Genomic DNA, 26,309 nt, shown 5'->3' with positions numbered 1-26,309 from the left:
AGCACTCAATACACTTCTTAATCTTCTCTTCAACATTTGGTATGTAGTATTCTCTGCAAATCAAAATCGTTCGTTTTTTTGCTGCAAAGTGATCTTTATCATGTGCACAACTAATAATTTGTTTCTACATGTCATTGGGTACCACAATAAGTTCCTCATCCTGTACAAGTTTATATAGCATACCAGTCTTTTTTTTTCAATTTGTACGTTGACATGCAATGACTGCATCTTTCAAGAGGCGATGCAATTACTGGACCGTCAAGTGGCCCGTGTGACACCAGCAGAAGGCTGTTACGTGAGCATGCAGGAAAGATAGCTGTTAGACTAATATTCGAGGAAGATTAGCTCTGAAGTTTCTAAGAGAACTAGGCATGCATTCAAAATAAAAATAAAAATACCACTACAATTACTAATTACAAGAAAGGTGTGTAAGGATTAGTAATTTAATAAGAAGAAGAGAATTAGTGGTGGATATAATATGGTAGAGGGAATTATAATCCGAGCATAAGACCCTAAACGGTTCATGCAAGGAATAATTCGATCTACAAAGTGGAAGGAACAACGGTATAAAATTTCTAGTCAGTCTAATAGGAATCGTGAAGTTTATGCGGCTCAACAGATCAGGGCTGTCTATGTCACCCCTGATCAAGTTGTGCATAAATATCACACCAAGCATTTTTCTACGGTTAACTAAGGATGGGAGGTTTACTAATAGTAGTCTACTAAAGTAAGATGGGAGTCTCACACCCGCATCCCAGTTAAGGCCCCGCAGAGCAAAGAGTAAAAAGTTTTCTGTACTGATTCTATACGGTCCTGGTGTACTTTGTACTGAGGGCACCATGCACAGGAGCCGTATTCTAAGATCGGACGAGCAAGCGAGCTATAGAGAGTCTTTGTTATATAGGGTCAAATTCCTTTGACCACCTCTTTATAAACCCAAGCACGCCCATGGCCTTATTTACCATGGTAGAAATGTGTTAGGAAAACTTTAACTTGGGGTCTAACATAACACCCAGATCATCCACCAGGGAAATTCTCTCAAGAGAACCACCAAATAGGGTATATGGAGCCAACAAGGGGTAGAACGGTGAAATGTCATAACTTTTGATTTCGAGTCATTAAGGTGTAACAAGTTAGCACAACACAATGACTGAAAGTTATTGAGATCGGATTGCAAGCGAGAATGAAATGAAATGTCCTTATACTGAACACAGTTTAACATCATCCGCATACATAAGTACTCGAGAGTATGCTAATACCGAAGGCAAGTCATTAATAAAGAGTGTGAAGAGTAAGGGGCCTAGGTGGCTGCCCTGTGGTACTCCCGAAGAAACCTTTACTGGTAAAGAGAGGGAGTTTTTGAAGAGGACTCTTTGAGACCTGGAACAAAGATAGCTAGAAATCCATCTCAGGAGGTTGGGCGGAAACCCTAAAAGGTCAATTTTATGCGCTAAAAGGGAATGGTTTACAGAGTCGAATGCTTTACTAAAGTCGGTGTAAATAACATCCGTCTGTAAGTTACCTTGAAAGCCTTTAATAATGAAAGAGGTAAACTCTAACAAGCTCGTGGTGGTTGATCGCCGCCTTATAAATCCATGCTGAGTTGGAGATATAAGTGACTTGCAGAGATGTTGCAAGTGCGGAGTTAAAACCTTCTCAAACATTTTAGGAATAGCGGATAACTTTGCTATACCTCTATAATTTTTTGCATCAGACTTGCTGCCTTTTTTATGGAGAGGAAATACAAACGATTCCTTCCAGATCGGGGGGAAGCAAGAAGAATCAATGGACAGGGTGAATAGTTTAAGCAAAGGTCCACACAGAGCCTCGGCGCAGTACCTGAATACACAACCTGGAACCCCGTCTGGACCCGGTGAAAACACCGGCTTAACTAGTCGAAGATCATGAAGTAGGGAACATTCATTTAACAAGGGACTGAAAATGCCGTTCGACCTCGTCAAACCGTATGGGTACGGATGACCATAGTAGCTTTCCTCAGAATAGGTGGTTTGGAAAAATTACGCTAAAGATCGGCAATTGCCTGATCATTATTTGCCGACGTATTACAAAATGATAGCGAGGATGGGTGTGCGGACGTTCTACGCTTACTGTTTACGAAGCTGTAAAACTTTTTAGGGTCCTGAGAAAAACGTATCCTGCATCGAGATAGGTAGTTCTTATAGCGTTGTGCATTAAGAACTGAAAAGTTTCACCGAGCTATTACATAGCGAGAGTGAGAAGTAGGAGAACCAACTTCTTGAAATTTTTTATAAAGTCTTGATTTAAAGTTTTTTAGGCTGGATAACTCTTTGGTAAACCAAGGGGGTTTTTCAGATCTAATCGGACAAGAAAGCGGGACACAAGAATCAAAAAATGTGCCAAGAGCATTGACAAAATGTTTGTGCCTTTTATGACATTAGTGCACAAGTACAAAGCGGACCAATCAAAATCCCTAATGAGGTTATTAAGCTTCGTAAACTCGGCTTTACGATAGTAACGGACACGTTCAGGTGGCATACTCGACCGATTCAATACAGTTGGTCCTATATCTAGCGACACTTGGAAAGTAGGATGGTAGGCGTCTTCAGGTATAGTGAGCGGAAAAGCTCGGGGTAACAACACTCAGGTCGGATCCAATACGAAGCACAGATCAAGCAATCGACCCAAGGCATTTTTCACATGGTTGACTTGAGACAGGGACGGGTCAAGCAAGCCGTCAACCAAGTCATGTCGTGACATGGGCACTAGGCTACTAGACTCGTTTACCGAAGTCCAAACAGTTCCTGGCAAGTTGAAGTCACCAAGAACTATCACATGATCTTTATCTGATAGCGACGAAGAAACAGCAGCTAAGGCGGACAAATGCTGCTCATAAATAGAGATATCCGAAGAAGGTGGAATATACGAGCAAGTAATGAAAATATCGAAAGCGGGAAGAATCAGTTTTACGCAGAGGAGTTCCAGTTCCGGTTGAACCTGGACTGTGAAGTATTCCGACATGACGTTAGAGCCCACTGCAATCAGAACCCCTCCTGCACGTCGAGACGAACGATCCTTTCTAAAAGATGTGTACCGACCTGCCACAACCTCGGAACTAAGAATGTCCGGCTTTAACCAAGTTTCAGTAAACACAATAACGTGGGAAGCAAAAGCAACATCACGGAAAAGAATGCTGAGCTTACTACGTAAGCCTCTAACATTCTGATAAGTTACTAAAATGCTCCGGCCAAAATTTGGCGGAGCAAATGGTGTCAAATTGAGTTGGGGAGATGCTTATCTTAAACGAGGCTATCTCCCTGGCATAAGAGAAGTTAAATTTCTCCACCTTTAAACCCACGTCTTTTATTTTGCTTTGAATAAAAGCAATTACATCATTAGATGTGAGGTCAGGGGCCAGCCGTGAAACGAAAACCCGGAGTAACCCGGAATGAATCTCCTAAAGTAAGAAAAAAGTCCTAAACATTTTTGGATATCTGCGGAATTAGTTGGTTTCGGAAGGTGCTTAATTGTCGTGATGTGATCATTATTTGGCTGGTGGAAACTACTTTTCAGATCCAGAAGGGAGAAATACTTATTACCTACCATTCTCTCTATGCAATCATTTATAAGTGGCAATGGGAACCCATCCCTTACTGTTATCTTATTCAATTGTCTATAAACAACGCACAGCCTTTTTTTACGTGATATTTTTGTACACCCGATACTCAAAATGAGTATTGGGGTATATTAGATTTGTGGTAAAAGTGGATGTGTGTAACGTCCAGAAGGAATCGTTTCCGACCCCATAAAGTATATATATTCTTGATCAGCATCAATAGCCGAGTCGATTGAGCCCTGTCTGTCTGTCCGTCCGTCCGTCTGTCCGTCCCTATCAGCGCCTAGTGCTCAAAGACTATAAGAGCTAGAGCAACGACGTTTTATATCCGGACTTCTGTGATATGTCACTATATATGACTATATGTTCTAGAGTCTAAAATTTGAACCAGATCGTATAATTATTATAGCCAGAATCAAGAAAACAATTTCATTCTTTCTCGCTCTGTCTCTCTCTAACACACAGGTTTCATGGTCGGTTTTGCCAATTGCAAAATATGAGTTCAAGGATCTCAGAACCTATAAGAGCCAGAGCAACCAAATTTGGTATCCACACTCCTGTGATATCGGACCTTGACCGTTTCGTGTCCAAATTTCGCCACACCCCCTTCCGCCCCCGCAAAGGACGAAAATCTGGGCCATCCACAAATCTCAGAGACTATTAAGGCTAGAGTAACCAAATTTGGTATCCGCACTTCTGTTAGATTTCACTATAAAACGTATATCTCAAAATTTCGTCCCACCCCCTTCCGCCCCCACAAAAGACGAAAATCTGTTGCATCCACAATATTGCAGATTCGAGAAAAATAAAAACGCACAATCATAGAGAATAACGATATCTATCCGGTTGCTGAATCAGATCGGATCATTTTTATAGCCAAAAGGAACAAATCAACTTGCAGTGGCTACGCAGCGCCCGACGTCACGCTCAGACTGATTTTCTGTCTCTCTCGCACGCACTCTTTGTCGTGTCGTTTTATATTCGCGGTGTCTGCCGGAGGAGAGCCATACTGACTAAGTATCGGGTATAAATGTAGAGTTGCGGTGTCCGCAGCAACTCACAACGTTCCCCCTCGTTTTATCAGTACAATTGCGGAGGTTGAAAAGGAATCACTCGGTCTGACATGGTCTTCAGCCAGCAATTCTTCAATAAATTTGTCAACTACTCGTTTGTCATGATATAAAATCTCTCTTGGTGTGGAATATATTGGGGCTTGTGACATAATTTGTATCTTCATTTCATACCTATGTTCAATGGCTGGTATGTTGGTCAGGTCTAAGTAATTTAATTCAATTAATGTTCGGATTTCACTTCGCGCGTTTTCACTAAGTTTGTAATCAATATTGTAGTCCTCAATGTCAATTTCGTTTATATTGTAATAATTCTGAATATCGGAAGTTTGCTCAATTACATCTAGAAGCGCATTACTTATCGGAAGTTCGCTGTTATTCGGAGGTTTTTTTAATGTTACCTGATGTTGTCTGATTCTCTATTTTGTCTAATCTATGGCCTAAAGTTTCTGAATTATCATCAATTGGTGTTTTCGATTTTTGAAAGGGTTCATAACTATTAGCAGTGTCAACCGGATGTGTGGGACTTAGTTGATCTAAGGCTATATCGTTGAAAGCAATCATGCTAGGCAAAATGGTATTTTTTCACTTAATTTGAAACTTAAATTTTCCATTTTATTTGTCTCGGGCTTATGATGTTCATAAAATGATAATTTTAACTTATACTTCTTCAAAAAGGGTCTACCCAATAGAAAATCTTCTGACATGTATTCATCTGGAATGATGTAAAACAAAATCATATTTTCAATGTCATGATGGTTATGGTTCATGGTTATCTGTAAGTACATTTTTTCATAAGTGAAAAGAAGTGAGCCGCTGACACTACGGATGTTCGATGGTAAAAGAGTGTATTTTTTGATGTTTTTGAATCGTAATGTTGAAGCTCTTACAATATTAACGGCGCTGCCCGTGTCGAGCATAGCGGAAAGAATATTTTGATAAGTTTTGCGTTTTTGTGGGGGCGATGAGAGCAGCAAGCGTAGTTGTGTAGCAGAGGTGCGAGAATGCATACAAATGCTTATGGTGGATCCCTTAGTAAAAACGCTGGTATCGTCCAGCCCATACACAAGTGCACACGATTGAGTTCTCCTAAGCTGAAACTGCTGGGCGAACTTGGATGTGACGAGATGCAGCTGCAATCCCGAATCAAAGATGGCACGACAAGGAACTAAAACGCCAGACCGATTCTTAACGAGAACCACGGCTGTAGCCAAAAGCATAACATCAGAGTGAAGACCTTGGGCAGCAAGGGAGGTAGAGGCGAGCTTCTAACAGAATTTTGAGCAACGGTAAGAGCTTCTGGTTGAATGGCCATATCGGGAGGAGTAATACCTGGGCAGCTTTGGGTTGTGGGCTGTATACTATCGAAGTGCAGCAAACTATGATGCCTACCGCCGCATACTCGACATTTTTCACTATTGCATGCGCGGGTCCGGTCCCCGTTTTTAGGCAATTGAAGCATAGGGAAAGCTTCTTCACTTCTTTGTGGCGCAGCAACGGTGAGAGATTTCCGAATATCTTGCACGAGTATATTCCATGGCCCGCTGAGTGGCAAAAGACGCATACAGACGGGTCGGCGGAAGAATTGGAAGCTACAAACGTTTTCTTAACCTGCGTATAGGAATGGTTTTTTCCCACCTGATCGCTACTAGCGTGTGTCGCTGTAGCGTATTCCCAACGCTCCATTTTTTGGCAGCATTGCTCCAAGAATTCGTAGAATTCCTCTGCGGTAGGTATAGCATCCGACGATGTGTGCTCCTCCCATTTGGTTTGCGTCTTCGAATCCAACATCTGCAGGAGCATGTTGATGACTATGATTCCTGAAATCTCCTTAGCAGTTTCAAATGTCTGCCACGCTCGCATGTGTAAATTTACTGCATCCGAAAACTTCCGAAGCCTTTTAGCAGAAGGCGAGACTACCCTCTTGAGCCCAAGAATAAGCGTTTATTAAGTATATCCAGAGCCGCACGGTAATTGGAACTGGAGAGCTCCAACGATTGAACCGAATCCAAAGCCGCATCAGCGAGGCAAGAGAGAAGGCGCTGGAATTTCTCGATGTCACTGAGATCCGCATCCGCTTCAATCACCGAATTAAACATTGCCATTAAATCCGAAAACTCTACGTATCCACCAGAAAACTTAGGCACCTTTAGCTCAGGAAGTCGCTGCTTGTGAGCCATGATGATGGTACTATGTCCGGAATGGTTTGGCAGAGTCGCAGAATGGGCAGAGGCGTGCGACTGGCCGTGAGAGCAGCCAGCAACTCAGCTTTCAATGATATGAACAGAGTATCAAAGTTGTCGCGCAGCTCACTACCAATCTCGTCTGGATCGAACGCCTTCAACTCATTATGGGCCTTATTGAACTTCTCTCGAATTTCTGCCAACACATCAAGGGGAACCTCAATTTCCACGGCGGTCAATTTATCGATTATCAGTCTGGAATCAGCCATCAAAATATTTCCGCCCGCGCCTGTATTTGGATCGTTGTCCATGTTAAACGTTGTGCAATTCGACACAGCAACGGAAAATGAAATACCGCTTAAGCGACGCGAGAGCGAGAATAGAAGACAAGAAAAATCAAGAACCGCGACTACAGCTGCTCAGAGAATGAGAGATTTGACGCTTAAAGTACAGGAGTATGTATACAAACATTCCAGACGCACTCTCACTGAATTTGCATTTTAAACTGTTTTTTAAGTGAACCAAAATGTATTTGTTGATAGCTAAACTACCCAACAACAAAATATTGTACAATTAATAAGTATTTTAAACGGAACGCAATAAAGCAATGTGTTCGGAGCAGAACCCAGCCGATTAGCTGCTTGCCAAACAGCACCTAATTCTTGGCCCTCAGCCGCTTATTTTGTTTGTTACTTATGTCTATGTCACACGAATTTTGTAAAAGCTTTGCGCTTGCTTGCCCTGCTAAACGCTCTCTGCCAGCTCGCTCTTCGCTATCTCTGCTTTGCGTCTGCCCACCGTTGTCTGCCGAGCGAAGCTGCGCATAGCGATCGGAGCGGCAATGTAAAGGGCAGGCAGGCCTCACTTGCAATTTGGATGTCACGCATTAAAGTACATATCGCAATTTTATTTCTGCGCCGAGTTTTGTTTAATTTGGCCGTCAGCCTTCGGGTGCTACAGGGGGATAAACGGATGTCGGTTCGGCTCGTCACAACTGTAGACTCGGAACGGGGCACAGGCGCCTCGGGTTCACGGCTTGCCCTGGATCCAAGGTGACTGTGCTCCGCGTTATAGGATACAGGTGGGTACGAGCGAACCGGCAACCGCCGTAACTGTACACACCGTCGGAAGTGCGACTATACTCTCCCCGTAAGGGCGGCTGGAAACAGGGTATAAAAACAATTAAAAAGTTTCAAAATGGATTTGCATCTTCCTCAAGAATATTTTTAAACACCATTGTTTGTAGGGAGGCGGATCGAGACGTAATTATCCAACGAAGAGGACGGTATTGTAGAAAAACTCCAAGCACTCGTCGTAAGAAGAAAGAAGCACACAGAACCGAGAGAGCGAGGCAGAGTGCGATGTAACTGGCTGTTAATGGAGCGCGGTACCCAGCAGCGAGAACAGGCTGTTAGCCTGCGGTGCTAACAGCGCGGTTGCCCCCAGTTCAAGGTAGTCCCTGAACAACCATAAAACCATTTTCAATGTTTTTTTTTGGTTCTTTACTATTAGGCTACGAATATACAAGACAGCCTTTAATATCCCTATACTCTTTTAGTTTCGGGTATGCAAATCAGTTTCGTTTGGGGTAAACAAAGAAGTTACATTTTCTTGTATAGTGCAATGCGTACCCAGGCATTAAAAATCCCGTGCGGTATCACATATGAAATATGGAGGCTATGTAAGCTCCGTGGCCCCTCTCACATAAATAAATTGCATAGGACTAAAAAACATCAATGACCGAGAAAGATTATTTTGATTTTCTTTTATTGAATTCAATATTATAATTATTATTTATATTATATACTATAATATAAAATTATATTCTAATTTTCACTGCTTAAAACATGATCAATATACATTATATATTGTTTCGGTTGTATTTACTGAGCTAACATTTATTTTCCGTTGAGTAGTTTTGAAATTTAAGAGTTCTTATCTGTTAGTTTTAGGTTTCACACTTTGCTCAATTATTTCTTTTTTAATTATTGTTTTTGTTTTGTGTGTGTAATTCTCCTGTTTTTCATGTTGACTCGCATTTTGCCATTTTCGATTTGCCATTTTAAGAATTTTTCGCTTGAATATATTTTGTTAAATGTTTAAATTAAGATATTCGTATTTCACATTTGTATGCTTTAGCTGGTATATTTTTTGTATATCCGTATATGTCTTTATTATCGTACAACCATTTCTTTTATGACTTCATCATTGTTCAGTATATTTAATTAATACAAAATTATTCGAGCGTTAATAAAAAATTATAATTATTATTAATTATATAAAAATTATAAGAATCGTTCGATTTTTAAGTTCAAAGCTAAGACCATGGATGTTAATTTATTGTCTTTCACCAGAAATTGCATATACCTGTATGTTAGTGATGTTAAAAACTCGTAAACTTTTAAAATATGTTCAATTGCATGCTGAAAAAAAAGAAATGACTCTATGCAGAAAGAAACAGAGTCGAATGAACCTTTATTTTTGTTCAAAATATATTATCTTCAAGTCTTGAGTAATATTATACGGAAATTTTAACTGAGTAAATTAAAGAACATTAAATTAAGTTCAAGCAAGTTTAAAAAACATCTCCGATCTTATGTACATACATATGTATGTATAAGAAAAAAGTATATTCAAATACCATAGCAGGTTAAGCTAGATTCCTCATCCTAACCCTACATAATTGTTACAAAACCATTACTTTAAATATTAAAAATATATTAACAGCAAACAAAAATCAGGTTTATTTTGCTTTCTGCCAAAAAATATGTATTTTTGTATGTACCCCCCAAAAACCACAGCGAAAACACCAACACATTTTCCAATCTGTTTCTTCTCCTTTCTGTTGTGTTCTTCAAAGTATACATATCCGCAAAAAGATTGTATATGAACGGAACCGACACATTAAATCGATAAATGATTATCCAAACGCAAGAATATTTCCACTTCAAATATTTTGACTTTCAAAAAGTTGCGAACGAAGCTCTTCTGATTTTTATTCGCAGTACGCGCACTCCTTTTTTTGTAATTCGGGTTGAAATGAGAGAGTTTCAGACTTTTCAGTTCCATCCTGTAATAACTCATAACTGCAAAAGGGTCATACGAATGCCATCAAATGTTCCCACCAGCAGATTAATATATACATCCCGTTATATTTTGAAAATCATTATACTATGTAAGAATATACAAATTTTTGTCTAATATTCATATTTCTGAATTTTTGTAGTCATCTAAGTGTGTTGTCTGTCTTATTTAAACAAATATATAATAATACGAATGTTCTTTAGAAACACCAGAACATAAAAAAAAAATCCTGACTGTAGTTAGGCTTTCTTTTAGTTTTTCTTCTTAGTCTGTCGGCAACCTTAGGCAGGATGTCTGACGATGCCCTACAAACGCATATATGTATTTATGTAGGTATGTACTATGCCTCTAAATTCCCCGCTGTTTGAGTGAATTCTAGTAATTGCTTTAATTTTATTTTCCTACTTGATCTACTGCTAGCAGTTACAATTTACTGGCATCCACATATACATACATAAGTATTTCTATGTACGCATGTGTGTATTGCTGTAACAAATATGTACATATTCCTTTCACGCACAATACTTCTGATATTATTACAGTTTTTAAGTAAAAGTAGATCCATACATATTTTCAAGGTGTGTGACAGTGTTTATCGCATTAAAGAAGTGTACGAATTCAATCGCTGTACTTTCCAAATTGGATTTATTTTGGGAAGAAAATTGTTTCGTTTTAGTTATGAGTTAAATGTCGCTGTGTCTGCGCTTTTTTTGGCTTGTCTTGTATGGATATGTATAAATTTCTGTTCTTCCTCAAAGATACAGTCTTTACAGTCGAAAGCCTTTTTGTTTACATATAACCTGTATAAATGAACATGAAAGTTTTTATAAGCGTTGGTATAAAGTTCATACCATAAACCAGGGGCCGGTAGCGTCCTATGCACAGTGCATAGCAGAGTGTTCTGCTGCTGCGCTGCCGCTCACATATGTATTTATGTACACGTGTATAACAGTGGCTGGCACCAATAAATTATTCAGTTTTGCAAGTTCTAAAATACGCATGCTGAACCCTAGTATAAACCTTTTCCGGAAATGAGATATTTTTGTCTGATGTTTGTAACGCACAGAAGGAAGCATACGAGTATTATCGCACCATCTAAGGTGTGCGAAAGATTTGAGCTTACAAACATAAAAACCTTTATAAAAATTCAAACTTCCAAGATTTTTTTGTTTTGTAATTTTTTTTTAAGTTGTACAAAGCTTCGTAACTTTTTTTAAAAATTTAATTAATATTTTACGGAATTAAATAAGTAAACTACTTAATAATTTTATAAATGCGCTATTTTCTTTAAATAAATATTCCTAAATGGACTTCAATTACTTAAATATGCCTTCTCTTGCTATTAAAATTCTTTGCCATACGTAATGTCATTTGATGTATTATCTTTTGAAATAAGGCTATATCCAATTTTGCTCACTCTTTTAGAGTAGTCTTCCTTAATTCTTGCGATGCAGTAAATCTTCTTCCGTGAATGTAAACTTTGCTGAAAAGCATGACCCAAAGGTTTTTTATTGGGTTGAGAACTGGATTTTTTATTAGCCACTTTAAAAAAGGGATTTATTTTTCTTCAAAAAATAGGTTTGAGTGCTTTCAGACATGGATTTGGATGGTCCTGGATCGGAGAATTGTCCTGTGAAACTAAAATATTTTTCCTAGTTCATTTTGTGAGTTACAAAGCATATTGGACTCTTTCCAGCATATCCAAATGCAGCCCACATCTTAAGCGAACCTCCTGGAAAATACTGTGACATTTTGACTTTATTTGAAGCATCCAATATCCCTATAATTATATTGATAGTTATCTGGACCCTTTTTTATCATCACTGAAGATGATATTTTTATGAGTTAAGGAAAATTTCATTTCATAATTCGATGAAAAATCCTTGTGGAATCCTTTTGTTTCTGAAGATCGCCAATTTATATATGTACAATGTACATACATTCATTTTCTTCATAATTCAGTTAAATACAAACAGATTACAGAACTTTTATTTAAAAAAAGTCATTGTGAACAAAATATTTTACTAATCCTCAAACCAAAAGTTCACTATGAGCATTCAATGGATGTAACTCAGTACATTTTTCTAAGAACTCGATTTTTGCATTATATAGCTGTCATAGTAAATACCACATTGTTCAGTACGTCGCTGATTTAACATGGAAAACACTTTTTTTTTTTTAATTTGAATTCAGTTCTATATTGACACGTGTAGTTCAACGTATCTTAGCTTTTCCACACCCTTGTGGTAAATGATGTACGCCACGAAAAAATGCGAAACACGCAGCAACATTATTTAATATTTTTGGCTAAAAGAATTTTCTTGACTTTTGGCAACTTTTAAAAGTAGCTTGGAGCTAAATCATATGAATGTGTTAGAAAAAAAATAATTCGAAATTAATTAAATTTAAATTTTAACCATTGTTGCCATGAACTTGGGACCGTGACTTGTGATTGGTCTCCGCTTTTTTTTGATCGGAGAAAATCTTTTTATGTACTTTTTTAATGCTTTCTGGTCAAGAGAACTAATTAATCATTGATTTTTTCACATAAAAAAAGAGTTTTAAGAAATATGAAAATTTTGTTTGTTATAGGAAATCACTATTACGCACAAACTTATATACATACATATATTCCAAATAAAATTAATCTTTTCAGTAAGTCTAACAAAAAGATGTACTTTTAAAGAAAAATAAAATTACTTCGGACCTAGTTCCATTTGGCTGACTGATCTGCGAATCATTGAATCATGTGAAATTAGTTAAACAAATTACTTTTTTACAAAAAGGTATTGTTTTGATGATATTCCCACCAGATTTAATTAATTATAGCCTAATATAATTTTAAACACCTTAGCCAAATTTTATAAAAACACTTCTTCAGAAAATCTGCGTTTGGAAACCAATAGATAAACTATATTTATTAACATTTAACTGTTAATTGCGTAGAACAACACTTAGTTTTTAAAGCAAATTAACGGCAAATAGTTATCGATTTGGTCAATGATTGCAGGAAGAGTCCTAAGAACAAATACAAATATATAAATCAATATGCTAATAACATCGAGCGAAAATTTAAATTTGAAATCTGAAATTTCATTTGTTCCTTTTGGCAATAACAATGCCATGATCTGATCCAGATTCAGATCTGGTAGATATGATTGTTCTCTACGATTCTGCGGACTCGGTTTTTTATATCTTCCAAATTAAAAAAAAAAACTTGATTCAGTGTGATATTACATATACACATACGACAGACAGACATACATAGCTATATCGACTCGACTATTGATACTGATCAAGAATATATATACCTTATGGGATCGTAAACGCTTCCTTCTGGATGTTACACAGATCCACTTCTCCCACAAATCTAATATACTTTTTGAGTATCGGGTATCGGTCTATGTGGGGGTATGCATTAAATAAATTAAGTGAAAAATGTTGAACGAGGGTTATTCGAAATTGCGCAAATTAACCTAGCTTGCATATACTTCGTTTCTTTCCGTGATGGCTAAATGATATACATACATAGATTTCCGGCGATTGTCTATTGGAGGCTTACTTGTACTTTACAATAAAAAAAACTGTTATTATTTTCAATAAGTGAAACTTTTAAAACACCGCCTCAAAAATGTATAAAAACTTAATAAAGTTGTCCCCTTTGCAATCTGTTGTACTATGTTGGGATACTTATGCGTACCTCTGATGTTAAATACATTAATTATTGTTTTCATCAGAAATATCTTGTGGATGAAACCATTTGCTTTATTAGTGCAAACTCACATTTTTTTCATTTTCTCGGTCAAAAAAATTTGTATCAAAACGTTATTTTTCTATAAATTTAATCAATGTATTTACTCTAAAACAATACGTCGTATAAACAACACAAATAATTGGCAATGATGAAATATTACCCTTCAGTTTAGAGGTTCTTGTTGTAATTTTTGTTTAGATATATCTCATAAGATTTTGAACTTTTTCATTTAAAATAATTTTTGTATTCTTTATTATATTTACTCAAATATCTTACGTAGTAAATTCGCTAATGCGGGATATGAAAAACATTAGCAGGCGTCGACTTAAGTATGCCAATTTATTACGTTTGGCTTATCATTACACTCAATTTAAGTGATTTTTTCAAAAATAGATTTGCGTACAAAAAGTTTTAAAACTTTTTACATTTTGTATGTAGTTCTTAAGTGCGTTGACCATGCAACAGCCAATTTAAAGCCGAAATATCTTAAGCAAGAGATAAGATACAGTACCTGACACAGCGAATCTCTTTGATTCGTTCTTAAAATATTTCACCAACAGGGATATTTGCCAACGATTTTACGTAAAAATTATAAAGGCAATAGGACTATGTAAGTAAATTTATGTGAACTTTAAAATCGAACACAGTTTACTGATAGACTTGTGAGTCTAAAAAATGATAATAAATTATAAATGTGTTATCTAAATTATTTTTGAAGCTTTAACTTACAAAATTAAAGGGAAGTTAAAATATACGAGGGTGTTTTATTTCGCGGTTCGATAAGAGTGGGCGTTACGACTACCCTAATTTGTGTTTGTTAGGTTGGTACATCTTTTATATGAACATATGTAAAATTTTATTTCAATCTGTCAAATCATTTTTTTTTTTTTTTTGTAATCATTTAGTATTGACGTCTCATAGAACTTTTTTACAATGTAAAAAATCAAGCACCGTGCAGCTCATGTTTTTACATTTTTTTGAAGGTTTAAAAGCCTTCAATTAATTTAATTCAATTAGTTTAAACGTGATCGTAAGAGCCTTGAAGACGATACACGTAAAAATCTGCAACAACACCCTGGAAGAATATCCTCGAATATAAGTCTAATAGCTATCTTTCCTGCATGCTCGACTAACAGCCTTCTGCTGGTTTCAGACGTGCCACTTGACGGTGCAGTAATTGCATCGCCTATTGCAAGATGCAGTCATTGCATGTCAACGTCCAAGATAAAAAGAGATTTAGTAAAAGCCCTAGGCATCTCATTGGGCAGTGTAAGAAATATTTTGACTGAAGTATTGGGTTTCCAAAAAATGTTTGGCCCTCGCTAAAAATTAAAAAAACGAGTTACTAAGCAACATTTAGAGCATTTTCGAAAGGATAAAGTGGATTTTGTGCGTCAAATTATGACTATGAATGAGACTTGGGCTTATCACCATGATTCTGAATGAAAAGAATCGGCTAAAGAGTGGTGTGAACCTAAATCGACCAAGAAGTTGTTAGTATCAGTTTTTTAGGATGCGAAAGGAAGTTTGTTTGTGGACTACTTGCAAACTGGTAAAACAATAAATTCTGAATTCCGAATTGCTGTATCGTTTTAGACCAGCTGAAGGAAAAAACTCGTAAGAAAACACCCAGCTTGCAGAAGAAAAAAGTAATTGTTGGAGCATTCACTGTATTCATGAGACTTGGCCCCTAGCGACTTCCAACTGTTTCCAAACCTAAAATTCAAGAGTGAAAAGCGTTTTTCATCAAATAATTAGATCATAACAGCTGTGGAAGCGTATTTTGAGGCCCTTCCGGACTCTAACTTCTGGGATGGAACTCATAAATTTAAATCTAGTTGAAACAAGTTTATTGATGTTCAGGAAGAATAAACTAAATAAGAAAGTGTATTGCAAACCATAAAATTGTGTTTTTCTTATCGAACCGCAAAACTTATTGAACAACCTTGTACCTATTAGTTTCTTGTTGGTTCTTTTATATGAATTAATTGAGAAGAGTTTAAGGTATCGTTTATTCAAATCTTGGTAACAGTGACAAAGCTCCAGGCATGTGACCAATCCTCCTTAATTTCACTTCACCGTTACATACCGTTTGGCACCTCTACCTCCTTATGTTCTTGAAAATACAACCATTATTTTTTTTTACCGAAAAATAGTACAAATCTTGTATTTCTTACAAAAAAATACTTGAAATGAGTAACAGAACCTCCATTTTCTTACAGAGTCATTCCTGAGTCGTTTTGGTTCATATTTATACATGAACTGGTGAAAAAAAACTTTTTCTTGCCAACATGACAAGTCAAGATTATTTTAATATCGTGCAAAATATAATCAAGAATCCGTTTCCTGCATTTCCTCCTAATTTTTCTTTTTTGGCCAACTAAAAATTAAAATCTATCAATCGACGATATCAATGTGATGTGTAGTCTTACAATCGAGCTCGAATGACATATTAAGACAGCCATGAAAATTCACCATTTTTAAATTACCAGAAACCTTAACAAACCCAATTTCATTTCTTATCTTGTAGTAGCATAAAAGCAATTTCTGATTGTTTTATTATTATTTTCATTGAAAGTGGTGTAATCGAGGTCTCAAAAATGAGCATCGAATAGCCATGTCTAGATTCAAAGTGGTCGGGTTGTGTGCTTTGGTTTAAAAGAGAGATACATATATAATGGACTAACGAATACATATGGTTATAAGATGAAACAACCTAATAAAATTGAGTCTTAAAATGTACTATGCCCTAAAATTCCTAACTTCTTCAAAAATGTCGCGAGAAATTTCAGAATATATAAAATTTGCTTAAACAACTTATATTCTTAGACAGTAAACATTAAACAAAAACAGAAGAAATAGTCTTAAGATAAAAAATTGTGGGTGCCGATTGATAGTTGAAATTATTATCTTTTCAGAATTGCAAAGTTCCTTAAAAAAACATTTCTGTAACCTACTCTCGTTATTGTTAAACAGCAAGCTTAGCTCTGAAAAAACTTGAAACAAAAATATAATTTTAAAATAGACTCTAACAAAATCAGGATTCATAACAAATCTATGGAAATCCAGGTATATCAGGAAAAATCGGTTTTGTTCCAGGTAAAAATTTAGATTTTTTACACACATACTCGTACTCGTATGTACATATGTAGTTTTGTATATATGTAATTGATCTAATCCAAGAATCTGATCTAAATTCAGCATATGATTCTACACTTTTTTAAAAGATCTGCATATGTTTGGGTCTTAAAAAAATATATGTATTTAGTAATTATAGGCAAAAGAAAAAAAAAACCACCCAGTCGGTGTAATACGATTTTTGGGAGGATTTTACTGTAGCTTCTTGTTAAATATTTGGTCAAATTGACAGTCATGAATGTATTCAACGAATTTATACGCTGCTAATGGACCTATTTGAATAATTTATTCCGAGTTTTGAGAGTATACCAAGACCACTAGCAGCGGCTGGAAGGCAGTCGACTGGATGTGCTTAGTCTTTGCAAATTATAAGTATATTCTTGCATTTTTTATTTACCAATAGTTAGTAGCCACTAAAATATTATTTAGTATCTGTTTCGAAAGATATATACTTGCCATATTTCTTAACTGATATGGAAATTCTGGAGATCTATTATTCTAAGTCATTTGAAAAGTGTATTTATTTGTGGAAATAATAATTGAATGAATTTATTTAATGGGATTATGTGGGGGAAGTTTGCTGGTTGTGAAAACGCTCTAGTTTTGGGCACTCGAACTTAAACTTGGACAGCAATCAGACTACTGATCTGTGTATTGGAAGTCATGTTTTTTTACAAAATGAAGTTTTTGTGCTGATAACGAAATAAAGATATGCATTTTTGTAGTAGCTGTGGGCATAATACAAAAATTTATCAACAAACAAAACCAAAAAGTAATTCTATTGTTTTGGAAGTGCGATCAATTGATTAATTGAATCAAAAAATGAATTTTAATGCGCTGTTGCAAGCCATTAAGTGCTGCCTAGCGGACAAGAAACCTGCCAAAGGGACTGTTAAAGCACACGGCATTCCTCGATACAGCTAAACGCTACATAAAGAAAATGAAAGTCAGTTTGACGAAATTTCATCAGTGGAAGACATTTTTTGTTAGAGTATTATTCGTCAGTAATTGCAGCCAACTTGGTACATTTAGTGTTTTCCTTATTTTTCACCTCGTTTTTCTAGGTGTTTGAAATTCGTCACGTTGCTGGCTTTGTCTCTCCGATCGATCCTTCAGATCTTCAGCGACTCTGACTTTGTTCAAACCGCTGAGAAGCTGTGTGTGAGGCTCGCGATGATGAAAAGGACCAGCGCCTAATCGTCTTGCTTAGTCAGATATTGGACGTCAGGAGGATGTCTTACTTTCAACATCGTGAGGTTCTTCGGCACCGTTAACATCAACAAAATCTTCATCAACTTTGAGCTGCCTATCACTTTTAGAAGAAATTGTTCCTCTGCAAGCGGTTACATCCCAGAAAAAGCGTGGACGGAAGGCAACACTACCGAAAACAAGGAACCTATTTAAGCGCACCAAGGAAACCATCGGGTAAACGCACCAAGGAGCAGGAGGCCAGTAAAGGCTCTGAAAATAAATAAATCTTAATTTTTTCTTTATTTTTGGTGTTTTGTTTTTTTAATGATAATTTCCCTTAATCCTTAATACAATTTTTTTATTTGAAGGAATCAATCTCGTTCCTTCACTGACAGTAATATGCACTTGGTCAAAAGATATGAGGAAAAAATAAAACGGTGACCACAGCCGGCACACTTCCCCTACTTTTAAAAAAAAAAATTTTTAACTATTTGGTAGCGTCAAAGCGTCCGGCTAATATATATTTATAAATATTATAAAATATTCATACATACATACATATGTGAACAGCATTATTTTGTACTCTTCCTTTATTCGCGGATGTTCAAGAATGATATTTTTAAACTCAAAAGTAATTTCTACAGTGTATCCGAGTCTCTAAGAAAGCGGTATGCTTTTGTCGGGATGTGAAAGCATTGGATGTCAATAAAACTTTCGGCGAAACGTTTTTTAGCGAAGCTTTATGAGTAACCGCTAGACGACGCTAAAAGCGTTGTTGATGCGACAGTTCTAACATCACGTAAAGGTAACGCCAACGGCAGCGTCTCTCCCATTTGGCCTACAAGCACTTAAAATTACAGGAATTGGATTTCAATTTGTTTTAATCGTTTATTTAATCATGCTAATTAGTAGTTGTTAGTTTTTTTTACCGAATTATATTTATGCTCTGGTATCTAAGTCTTTTTTTTATAATTAAGGAAGACTTTTGCTTGAAAGTTGCGACTTTCCTGAATAGCCAGTTCTGTACGAGTATGTAGTCGCGAGTGTCTATGGATGTACCAGTGCGTGGGTGCTTTCTTGGAGCACACTTTCGAATTTAATTTGCAACTATTCAATAGATTATAGATTATATGAATATACAAAAGCTCTAAGTACATACAATATGCCTTGATTTAGTTCATGGGTTTGATTTTTTATATATGTATGTATGTAGTTTTCACGACTATGCCTTCGCGTTTATTGTCGTACATACAAATATGTATATATGTATGTATGTATACGTATATATGCATGCTTAGAATGCAAGTAGTACCTACAAACACTAATAGCTTGTAAATATATACATACATATGTACACATACACATATGAATTGTAAATATACGTACGCTTCTCGCCGCCCACCTGTTGCATATGAAAATGCCTTTTCTGCTACACGCTAATGTTTTATATTGGTAAAAAGAAACATGTCAATGTGACACAATTAATGGTAACCCGTTTATAGCGCAATATTTTGATCGGTTGAATAGATCGCGGTGTTGCTATCGATATCATCATAAGATGAATGTGATCTTACAACGCCGCGTAAGGGAAAGCAATACTGGCATAATTACTCGTATTTTATATGCAAAGGCAATTTTTTGGCTGTTAATGTTGAAGTCGCAGACGCTTGGAAAAAATATTCCATCTAGTGTTACCTGTTTATTTTTCATTTAATAAAATTCGCGGATTTTTAGTTTCTTTAGTTTTACGCTACGCACGAATTTTTGTTAACTCTTTGCTGTTTTTAAGTTATTTTTCTTTTTGTTTTGTTTTAAAAATGGTTATGACTAACTGGTAATATATGTGTGTTTGTATGTATGTATTTAAGAGTGTTATATAAACATCTTTAATTCGTTTTTATATATTTTCGAGTATGTTTGTATGTATACTTTACTATCATTTTCTCTATATACGTGATTGACTAACACATATGTTCTTACATATGTATGTACACTTGTATATTTTGGTTTATGCTTGGGTTTTGGTTTAAGTAAACTTTACTCTCTATACCACGCTTTTTGTTGCCATTGCTTTTTTTAAATTTAAAAATAGTTAACTTTATACTTTGTTTTCAACACTTTCTTCTTTATGCTTTTCTTGCACATGAACGTTGTTTTTACATATTTTTAGTTTTGTTTCTTTCTCAGTTATTCTATCCCTTTTACATATGCTTAAAAACCTCTCAACTTTCAGGTTGTTATTTATCATCCGTTTTTTGTATCCAGTATAAGAATTGCCTCAATATATTTTCATTTTTGAAATGCCAGCAGTGCGTACAATATACGAGAGCCTATGTACATACTCGTATGTAAGCACATATTGTTGTAGGTTTTTTTCATGGGAATAGCAACGATTGATGTTCCCACTAATCGTATTCGCATAGTCGAATACTATGGCCAGATTGAAAATAAATAAGTATTTACAAGCATACATAAGTAAATACCCGTACCAGAAAGTTAAATTCATATGTATGCACGTCTTTATAAGTGTGTACGTACGAGAATATGAATGAATGCTCGTACGCATATTTTGTTTAGTTTGTCATATATTTTGATAATCGAGCTATTTCCCTCGCAGGTTTGATTTATCTTTTCATTGCATTTTTGCATATGGCTTTGACAGTATATTTTTAATTTCTAATTATTTTTACATTACTCATCGATGGAAGTATGAAAGTTTCACCAGCACCATCATCTTCTTTTTTTTTGTTCACTTTGAATTTATTGTGACTGGTTAACGTTTTTTTAATAAATTTTTCTATCACAGCAACATATTTGTATACACTATTTTATTTATAAAAATTCAAAGAAATACTCATATGGCCATAAGCATGAAAAAATACACAAATATCAAAAATGAAATTTTATATATTCAATTTCGAAACTGAGAGGAAGAAACAAGTTATCGTTAACAGAAATCAACATACGGGTATTTACAAATGTGCATGCACTGCCGATCAAAAGAATAGACTCAATGCATTTTTGGGTTTATACTTTGAATTAATCTTACGACGAAATTTTTGTTGTGTTTGTTACAGCAATAAAGTTGACAAAATAGGGTAATAAGAGTTGGCTCTAGAAATTGTACAGTTATGATTTCTTTCCATAATGCTTCATTCAATTAGCTTTTTAGGCGATTAGTGAACACGGTAAAATTTGCATTTAATTACCACTTGCACTTTTTAATATTTTTAATTTAGAAAAGGTGGTGGTAAAGCTCTAACAGCGAAAGAAAAAGCTAAAATATAGGCATATCGAGACAGCAACCTTACAACCAGGCAGATGGGTTAGAAGACAGTCTGTTGTGTCTATTTCTTAAGAAATTCATCAAATTATGGAAATAATATGAAAGCTCCCATCAGAAAAGAATTAACGCCATGCGAAAGACGAAGAACTCTGCGAGAAGACTCAAACTGAACATGCCCTGCGTCTAAAATCTATTAAATTTGGAAGTTAAAGTATAGCAACTGTGCTCCGAGTGATACGAAACGAAAAACATCTAAAAAGATTAAGCATATATAAAAAAGACCATCACTTACTGACGTTCGTAAAAATGCTCACTCTCTTTTACCTCGGGATCATATGACACGAAATTCGTAATCAGGGACCTCAAAGACTCCCGAGATACGAGTTTCAAGCAAATCCGATGAATTTTTCAAATGAGTTTTCACCATGTTTCGACCATATTGGTTTTTTGATGTTAGAAAAAAAGTCTGCCGTGATGGAGTAAGTCTGACCTTGGATTCGTGTTCAGGGCCCCAAAATACATAGGGATATGATACTCTGGTCTGCCTCGCACGACACTTTTTATACCCGATACTCAAAATGAGTATTGGGGTATATTAGATTTGTGGTAAAAGTGGATGTGTGTAACGTCCAGAAGGAATCATTTCCGACCCCATAAAGTATATATATTCTTGATCAGCATCAATAGCCGAGTCGATTGAGCCCGGTCTGTCTGTCCGTCTGTCCGTCCGTCCGTCTGTCCGTCCCCTTCAGCGCCTAGTGCTCAAAGACTATAAGAGCTAGAGCAACGATGTTTTGTATCCAGACTTCTGTGATATGTCACTGCTACAAAAATATTTCAAAACTTCGCCCCGCCCACTTCCGCCCCCACAAAGGACGAAAATCTGTGGCATCCACATTTTCAAAGATACGATAAAGCCAAAAACGCAGAATCGTAGAGGATGACTATATGTTCTAGAGTGTAATTTCTGAACCAGATCGTATAATTATTATAGCCAGAATCAAGAAAACAATTTCATTCTTTCTCGCTCTGTCTCTCTCTAACACACAGGTTTCATGGTCGGTTTTGTCAATTGAAAAATATGAGTTCAAGGATCTCAGAACCTATAAGAGCCAGAGCAACCAAATTTGGTATCCACACTCCTGTGATATCGGACCTTGACCGTTTCGTGTCCAAATTTCGCCACACCCCCTTCCGCCCCCGCAAAGGACGAAAATCTGGGCCATCCACAAATCTCAGAGACTATTAAGGCTAGAGTAACCAAATTTGGTATCCGCACTTCTGTTAGATCTCACTATAAAACGTATATCTCAGAATTTCGCCCCACAAAAGACGAAAATCTGTTGCATCCACAATATTGCACATTCGAGAAAACTAAAAACGCAGAGTCATAGATAATGACCATATCTATCAGATTGCTGAATCTGGATCAGATCGGATCATTTTTGTAGCCAAAAGCAAGAAATCAATTTTCAGTGGCTACGCAGCGCCCGACGTCACGCTCAGACTGATTTTCTGTCTCTCTCGCACGCACTCTTTGTCGTGTGGTTCAATATTAGCGGCGTCTGCCGGAGGAGAGCCATACTGACTTAGTATCGGGTATAACTGTAGAGTTGCGGTGTCCGCAGCAACTCACAACGTTCCACCTCGTTTAAATTAAATTTCCTATAGAAAATGCATTGAGTCTATTCTATTGATCGGCAGTGTAAGTGTGTATGTATATATTGTGCTGCACACATGCATACTTTTGTGCACATGGATGCAAATATGTATGTATTATTAGTTCATCTCGACTTTACTATCCATACAAAAAATGTACATCTGCATACACATACATATATGCATGAAAATATGCTTGTATATGTTATATGTTTCTGTTTTCACATTAAGAGCTGCCGATACATCTGTCGAAATTGGATGCCGAAAGAATGTCGGAATGAATGGTTTTCGCTTTTACACCTCGTTTTCGTAGGTTAATGCACAAATATGTATCTATGTTTTTGATTTTTCTCGCACATCTTACAAAATTAAATCTTTGAATGTTTGTCCGTAACACGCGAATTTGCCACTGTAGACAGTCCTGCTGTGCTTCAAACTGCATTTTCTTCCACCCATCCTCCTCATCCAGCGTCCGTTTTTATGGAAACTGCAATCAGGATCGTTACAGAGTATTCAAAAGGTGGCATTTTAACACTTACGATGAAATGTGGTGCTGAGAATAAAACCGCCAGGGTTGCAATAATAGTAAACAGCGTGAAAATAATAAGGCACAAACGATCAACGACCATAGCAGCGAATTTCCAGTCTCGTGTTATGTCGCCAGTCTCGTCCTCTTTTTTCAGCTAGTGGAAGAAAAAATTCATTGGGAAATGGAAAGTTATACAACATAAAAAAGAGTTAGGAATTTAATATACGACTTAGAAAATCAGTACAAATTGAATTTCTCTATCGCTCTGTTAACTGGTATTGCAAGTTTTCCTGTTTACTGTTTCATTGTTGAGGTTTAGATGGACATAATACATACATACATCCCGAACTCTTTCCCTTGGGGTCCATATTAAAGGCGACAAAAACAATTTTATTTCTCAGCTCAACTCTCGCTAAATGCATTCCTCAATAACTGTCCTAAATGATGATACAGGATATGACGGATTTCTGAACTTCATTCTGCTGCGCTGTCGTGGTCCTCCTGTGTTTGCTGTGGCTGGAGGTGGGCCTTGAAGGTTTACCTATGGTCCAGCATTACCGCTGGGTATTTTAAGGCAGGTTTGGTCACGATGGTTGTGCTGCCGATCGCACGCATGCCTAATCGACCCCCTTCCTGCTGCTAATTAGCACAAGTTCCGTCTTATTTTCCACTAGGGACAGCCAGTTCGTTTCGAGCCAGGATACTATATTTCCGACTGCTGCGCTGCATTTTCCTCTACGTCGTTGATGCGCTCGGCCATCGCGTTCCCGCAATGGCTTCTCTGGCCAGTTTAGTCAACATCTCGGTAGCGTCCGTAGTGCTCCTCTGCTTCCGAAACCCTTCCGAATAGAAGGTTGTAGAGACCGCGGTGCTCTGCCACTTCAGCCCATAGGCGATTGCATAAAAGCCTACCTTGCCCATGGTATTAGGCATGCAGATCCCGCTTCGCCGTCTGAGCTTTGCTGCCAGATCCCTTCATGTTTCCCCGTGTATGGCGCGGGGGATAGACGCTCGGCCTGACGACCAAGTAAGCTATCATATACGATATCGAGGAATTGAGAAATTGAAACAGAATCGGTCTCCGCAGCGTCAATCGCTCTCATTCTTTCTCTCTTCCCATCTGTAAATTTTTTTCTAGCACATTCCACCCTTAGCAACTGTCACATTTCATACTGTCTTTCTCTTAGTCTTATGGGACATGGACCCCGCTTCACACTGCTCTTCATAACCACAAACTAAGACCACGGGACGCCCTATATATGTTCATATTTCTCCTACTTCGCCAATTTTATGTACACATTAAAATCCACCCCTTACCGCTAAGTCACACTGCGAGAGAGAGGTTCCAACAGCCCCACGCTCCACGGAGTTATATGAAAGCTTTGTACATATTTATTTGTATGGCTGTTACGTTTATACTAATCGTAATTCCAGATTAGGGGATATAAAAGGTCGTTACTTTCACTACAAGCAAACGTTTTATGAAAATTGGTTAGTTCAATGTTGAGATCCTTCCTGACGGAATATTCACCTCGAATGGACCTGGCCACGGCTTCATATATTCCGACCCCGTTGATTTTTAAAAGGACCTTCCAACTCTTTCTACTTCATAACGCTCGTGTTCCTTAGTAGCAATCACCTTATACGGTCCTAAGAATTTTGCTTTAAGCCGTAGGTCCTCTCCATATTGGGTTTTCTTAATTGCAACTGATTCGTAAGCTTTATATTCTTTATCTTTTAAATCAAAAGCTCTCTCAATTTTTTCTTGCAGTCTCTTAATATTTCCTGGGACTTCGCTAGCTTATGTTAATGATAATGCATCTGTAAAAAGCTACATGAGTCTCGGCTTAACGCATCCCCATGCTTCATTTTCAACCCCGAACGGTGTTCTATCTTACAGTTGAAGTCCTGCAATTATAATGCCCAACGTGCTATTCTGACTGCAACTTCTTTCGTATTCATGGTCATCTTGAAAGCATTACAGTCCGTAACGATAGTAAAGCTAATATTTCCACTTAACAAAAGCTCTACGGGCTCGCGCACTGTAGCTGAAAGCGGAGCTGAAATCGGCGCTGAAATTGGAGCTGAAAGCTCAGCTGATCTGAGAGCTTTTTTCAGGCAGAATCAGCTTGCATGTTCGTACATTGTCGGCTGATCTGATTGCTGAAAGCTGAAAGCCATTGCCTCCCTTTGTCTATCTCCTCAAGTGGCATCAAAAGTTATCATTATAATTATACCCGATACTCAAAATGAGTATTGGGGTATATTAGATTTGTGGTAAAAGTGGATGTGTGTAACGTCCAGAAGGAATCGTTTCCGACCCCATAAAGTATATATATGCTTGATCAGCATCAATAGCCGAGTCGATTGAGCCATGTCTGTCTGTCCGTCCCTCCGTCCGTCCGTCTGTCCGTCTGTCCGTCCCCTTCAGCGCCTAGTGCTCAAAGACTATAAGAGCTAGAGCAACAATGCTTTGGATCCAGACTTCTGTGATATGTCACTGCTACAAAAATATTTCAAAACTTCGCCCCGCCCACTTCCGCCCCCACAAAGGACGAAAATCTGTGGCATCCACAATTTTAAAGATATGAGAAAACCAAAAACGTAGGATTGTAGAGAATGACCATATCTTTAAGACTGCGGAATCTGAATTGGATCGTATTATTATTATAGCCAGCATCAAGAAAACAATTTCATTTTTTCTCGCCCAGTCTCTCTCTAACACACACGTAGCATAGGCGGCTTTGCTTAGAGTAAAACATTAGCGCCTAGATCTCAGAGACTATAAAAGCTAGAGCAGCCAAATTTGGTATCCACACT

The 26,309-nt window shown here is 37.0% G+C and overlaps 2 protein-coding genes across 2 annotated transcripts in view; one reads left to right on the top strand and one right to left on the bottom strand.

Annotated features, from left to right (window-relative positions):
• LOC117186227 overlaps positions 1-18,075 on the top strand; it is a 69,407-nt gene extending 51,332 nt beyond the window's left edge. The window contains exon 3 of the mRNA XM_033386656.1: positions 17,889-18,075. The gene's annotated coding sequence lies outside the window, so the exon portion shown is untranslated. The remainder of the gene's footprint in view (positions 1-17,888) is intronic.
• Positions 18,076-22,890: 4,815 nt separating this feature from the next.
• LOC117186430 (neuronal acetylcholine receptor subunit alpha-7) overlaps positions 22,891-26,309 on the bottom strand; it is a 378,182-nt gene continuing 374,763 nt past the window's right edge. The window contains exons 15-16 of the mRNA XM_033387234.1: positions 23,500-23,643; positions 22,891-23,447 (exon numbers count right to left, since the gene is read on the bottom strand). Coding sequence (XP_033243125.1) covers positions 23,439-23,447; positions 23,500-23,643 — 153 coding nt within the window. The 3' untranslated portion in view covers positions 22,891-23,438. The remainder of the gene's footprint in view (positions 23,448-23,499; positions 23,644-26,309) is intronic.

The sequence above is a fragment of the Drosophila miranda genome, chromosome XR (assembly GCF_003369915.1).
Source record: "Drosophila miranda strain MSH22 chromosome XR, D.miranda_PacBio2.1, whole genome shotgun sequence".
In the NCBI taxonomy this organism is placed as follows: domain Eukaryota; kingdom Metazoa; phylum Arthropoda; class Insecta; order Diptera; family Drosophilidae; genus Drosophila; species Drosophila miranda.
The sequence above is the reverse complement of the archived record's forward strand: the minus strand, read 5'-3'. Positions and strand labels throughout refer to the sequence as shown.